General features: G+C 31.5%; 1 protein-coding gene across 1 annotated transcript in view; it reads left to right on the top strand.

The window, feature by feature from the left end:
* Window positions 1–2,364: 2,364 nt before the first annotated feature.
* Window positions 2,365–5,516, top strand: part of LOC119643907 — a 25,588-nt gene continuing 22,436 nt past the window's right edge. Inside the window, exon 1 of the mRNA XM_038043414.1 lies at window positions 2,365–2,801. Coding sequence (XP_037899342.1) covers window positions 2,799–2,801 — 3 coding nt within the window. The 5' untranslated portion in view covers window positions 2,365–2,798. The remainder of the gene's footprint in view (window positions 2,802–5,516) is intronic.

Raw genomic sequence — 5,516 nt, 5'->3', positions numbered from 1 at the left:
TGTTATTAAAACTATACAACGAAAAGTAGTCAACATTTTATAATAAAGTTGGAGAAACTCTACGATATGCACGAGATGGAAATCATTAAGAAACAGAGAGTTAACAGACACAAAAACACCACCCACTGTCTGCATAACATAATGAATACAATAAAAAGTATGCGTTGTGGCAATCACTTTGATAACAAGAAGATCAAGTTAGCTGAAGTTATAAAAGTATAACACCCGTACAAAATGTTGTTATATAAGGTTTGGAAAAAAGTGCAAAGATTTCCTTTTTCAATTTTTATTAGAAAGATCGCATAAAGCGTAGCTTGTAACCGCATCGACCTACATTGATTATAAAGGTTAATGAAAAAAAAAAAAAAAAAAAAAAAAACAAAATAATAATAAAAAAATAAATAATAAGAAATAAACAAACACGAGAAACGAGAAAACTTTCTTTAACACCTAAGATTTGTAGGTAGGTTGAAGAGCGTGCATGTTAAGCAAAAAAAAAATGGGACGTAAAACTCACAAATTGATATCATATACGCATACTGTAGGAAAATGAAAATGAAAATGAAAACTACATTACCGCATAACATAGCATCAATGTATGTATAGTAGCGTAGCGGTAGAAGATTTAAGCACCTTTTACTTGAATTACTTGGCTGACGTGACTGTTGGTCCACTAAGTAAACTTTCATGCAACCATAGCAATGAACCTGTATGCAAGATGTTACCTACCGGTCACAAAATACCCACAACCTAAGTTACGACATTCGACCATAATCAATTGTGTTGACGGCCAGACACATGAAATGCCAGCAAATGAAGAAAACGCATACAAAGCCAAACCGGTTATTGTTTGGTAACGAGAGAAACGTTCAAGCACGAGATTAACTAAGTGTTGTTAACCAACCAATATATATATATATATATATATATATATATATATACATGATTGGTTCATAATAATGTAAATGAAAGCGAAATTGTTTGGTTTGCTTACTTTTTCTCTAAAGAGAGTAAAATTGTCATAATGCGATCTTATAGGAAAGCAGCAAGGTTGCGTAACATGACTCACACAGAAATAGCAAACATGCATACGCTTTAATAAGTGGTGAATATATTAAAAGCGGTTCATATACGATTACATTGGCAATGAAATTTGATTATCAGGAAATAATAGCTTTGAAGTAAACCGTAGATACCCTTAGCTGATACGACTCGAAATCAAAATCATTCAATTGATTGAATGATCCTTGAACTAAGACCTAAACTTTGGAATTTAAAAATATTTTATATCTTATTATTTTTAATTTAAGGCATTAGTGTCCGCTTCATTGAAAACTATGCCGCACTTGACATTTGAATCCACGACCAATATGCGATGTTATTTATATCATCATATCTTACAACTTGAATTAGGTAAAAATTATTGCAAAAAAAAAAAAAATATTTTGAAATTTTGAAAAAATTCGTCTCTAACCAATGGAGAGTTTATTTGCATAAAAACTACTTGTAATTAATTTCGAAGAAATTTATTAAGGTCAAGTTAAAATGATTTGATTATAGAGAGAAATGTGGCTAAAAAATTTCAAGGTTATTAGGGGCAAAATAGTCCTTAGAAGAGATGTTACAAAACGATACGAACATATTAGTAAACTTGCATCGCATCGCATCGCATCGCATCGCATGTTTTATGATAAATAAAATTTTATAAACCGGTCGCTACAGAGATGATCTTAGCCTTACTGTGATCTTACCTTCAACGTAATGAAAATGGTTTTGTGTAACTTCACCATAGTCTCAGCACTAACACTTTCGTTTTTTATTTGCATTTTTCATTTTTATGCTTCTGTCTCTTCTCTTTTTAACATACTCTTCTCCATTTCCTTCAGGCCTTTTTGACTCTGATGTTTACTTTAAAAATTGTATGATATAATTGCACTGCCTGTGCCGGTTAAGGTGTTTGTAGAAAATTTTCATTTTTAACTTGCGTTCAGCTCAGTCAGTTTAAACACTCGAATACACTTTGGAATCTTCCAAACGAACGGAATTCAGGCAAATTTCGGTTTTGTTTCTTTTCGTCTTTTTTTTTTTGTTTTTTTGTTTTTTTTTTTTTTTTTGGGGAGGGTTATATTAGCAACTGTTATCAGTTTGGCGTCAGCATTTTTGTGTTTAACGTAGCAAACAGCGGTTGTCATAACGTGGACGTTGTGTGTCGGTTCTATCATTTATTTATTTATTTATTCCTGAATACCTTTTCTGTTTTTTTTTTTTTTTTTTTTGTTTTATTTTTCATAAAGCTTATAAGACAAGCTTAAATATATTACAAAATAAGCGAAAAAAAAAAAATATTATAAATAAATAAAAAAATAAAAACAAAAAAAAAAACAAAACAAAAATCTGATGTTGATACAGTAAAGTGAAAGAAAAACCGAAAATAAAGAGCATACCAACTAAACAGAATATAAACTCACATATATCCGTTTCCGTTCTTGTTTTTCGTTTTTCGTTTTTCGTTCTACTCTTTCGTTTTTATCTTTTTTGTATTTAATTTTTTTTTTTTTTTTTTTTTTTTGTTTTTTTTTTTGGCAAACGTGTGTTAACTTCTATCCTAACGCTAAACCGGAAGTAATTCCATTCTAAAACATTTGCACAACAGCTCAAAGGATTACAGAGTGTGTTTGTGCATATTTGCGGTGCTTTTCTTCATTCATCTTCCACTCGTCTGTGTATGCAACTGAGAATAAAAAGAATTTCCCATCATCATCGTCATCATCATCATCGTCTTCATCACGACTGTGCAAATGGTAGGCAAAGCAGAATAATGCAGAAGATATGAAATTTTAACTAATAGAAAACACACACACACACACACATGCATACATACATACACGCACACAAAAAGACAGTCAAGGACTAACATACACAAAAAGTGAGAAAATTACAGCTTTGGATTAAATCAAGTAAATAATGATTAGATGTGACAAACAAACCTTTGAAAAGGAAAGAAGGAAAAAAGGAAAAAAAACAAGAAATTATATGAACAAAAAAAAAAAAAAGGACACAAAATTTAAATTTAATATTCTTCGTCTATCCGCACACACACACACACACACACACACACACACGCATTCAAACAAAATACTATAGCAGCTCTAATAAGCATAGATTATTTATTCCTATCGTTAAGGTAATCTATGCTAAAGAAGTTCAAAAATATAATTAGCCGACTATCGACTAAGGGAGTGTTTGTTTTAAGCGTACATGACGAATTTCATAATAATGTGTTTTCTTAAAAAATTATGATAAATGCAATTTTATTGCTTGATGCATCAGATATTTGAAAGAGAAATATTTTGCAAAATTTTTTTATGAATTTTCTAATCCGTCTTTTGGCAACGAAAAGAGTCCTGTAATACGTTTATGGCAAACTATAGAGCCCTTCAAAGCTTTGATTATATATGAATTTATTCAGATTAAAATTTAATAATAATATTTTATATTTAATTCACGATTTTTCTGATGACATGTTAATCTAAAATTCTGTTCTGTAATCTGTAAGAAGAAGATATTTTTGTAATCGTACTCTCCAACTAAATTAATGCCATTCAGAAGATTCTTCAAACACTACGATAAAAAAAACAATTTGAAACTTGAAGATGCCAAGTCCGGGCCCATACGCTCCTGATGCTTACCAATTTTGTAATCTATTCCAACATCTAAATCCCGCTGAATGCGATCTGCATTTGTCAGCATAGAAGACACACACACACACATTTTCTGTTAAAGTCATAAAAATGTTTTAAAAAAAGTGCTAACATTTCAAAGAGAAAATTATCGGAGAACTGAAAGCAACTAACAATTCCTTCTTCTCTCTTATATACATTTTAATCACATAAGCAATATAAGATAGAAAGAAGCCTTATTAATGGGCACATGAAGAAGCATATAAAAGACTTGAAAGAAATTTATAAGCTTGTTATCCGACTTTTAGTAAACTTTTCGAATCGAAATGCCTTAAAGTATCAGCATGAATGAGGTAACTCATTTACAGGCGTCCTTTGTATAACACGTTTAATCGGTATCGCGCTCTATCGAAACCATGTTGTACGAAACTTTTCTATTTATTAAGTTAACCTAAGACATCATCACACAGAATATCATAATTTAAACTTGAATAGAACATCGACCAAGGCAATGTACACTGAGTTGTATCGAAATCGAATTTTATGCTTAAGCTTAAGAGAAAGTCACATTCGAATGGGGCCGAATCTCGCATACCCACCAACATTAAAATCTTTGACGTCCCCTGCATTTATTCATTGTCAATGAGCAAATACCCACAGATTGTTTTTTTTTTTTTTTTTTAAATTTGAAGCCGATCAATATATTAGTTTTTGCGATCATACTTCGCCGAACGACGAGGGGCATATTCATTTTGTCGAAAAGCTTGCAATGCTAATAACAAAGTTTCATAGCTACCGCAAAGTATATATAAGCATGACTGTCTGTCCGTCCGTCTGTGTAATGTCCGTTGCCAACAAGGTCGTCATCGTAAAAATTAAGTTATCGCCGGCAAATTTGCAAGCTATTTCAAAATGAAGCGAAACACGTACAAGAACACGCCCACAATGCCCATACGTGATTGTAACAAGAACTGCAAACATCTTTACTTTCCGTGTTTTTCGCCTATTTTCGCCACATACACCACATAAATATGCACTTTTATTCTACGAAATGGTCAAGTTAACCACACCCACCTACCATTGTAGAGTATAAAACTGTAATTTTTCTCTATTTTTTAGTTTTTTTTTTTTTTTTTTTGTTAGAATAACACTGATGGGTACAAAAAAAACGATCACGGCCGGATATCATGTTCTTTACTTGTCTTCTTGTTTCTTGTTGTTTCTTCAAATCGGCAAAGCTAAAAAGCAATAATTGATTTTTTGAAATCGTTTTATAACAAAACCCAAAGGATAATATTTGCAAATTTTGTACTGTGTTGTATTCAAACCATGTTCAATAAGTACCACATTATACAAGGACACTTCCGTACTCACATAGCTATCGAAATTCAATTTTAAAACATTGCCTCCAAAAAAAAAAATTTCATTTATTTTCGTTTGTTCAAAAATCCACTAAACACAAGGATTCAAGGACTCGCGCCTACTAATTAAAAATTAAAAAAACTCTATATATAAAGAAAGTAAACTATTTATGTATGAACTGTAGATGATACAAACTCCTATGAGTTGTTGGGAAATTATGTACAGCAATACTCGACAAGGTGTGAGTTATGCAATCGAGGACATGCAGATAGCATCGGTCGAATCGTTTGCAATCAAGTCATTAATGTGCAACAGAAAAGTTGCATCAACGTCAACTGCAACTTTTCTTTCATCTTATGTCCATAACCTATTTGTGTCGACCGTAATACATTTCATTACAATTAAAAATAAATAAATTATTGTAGGCGATCAAATAGTAGCAAGACTTACAATCGTATTCGGGCGTTGTGAGCG

The sequence above is a fragment of the Glossina fuscipes genome, unplaced genomic scaffold (genome assembly GCF_014805625.2).
Source record: "Glossina fuscipes isolate IAEA_lab_2018 unplaced genomic scaffold, Yale_Gfus_2 0, whole genome shotgun sequence".
NCBI classification, from domain to species: Eukaryota; Metazoa; Arthropoda; class Insecta; order Diptera; family Glossinidae; genus Glossina; species Glossina fuscipes.
This window is presented reverse-complemented; position numbering and strand designations above follow the sequence as displayed.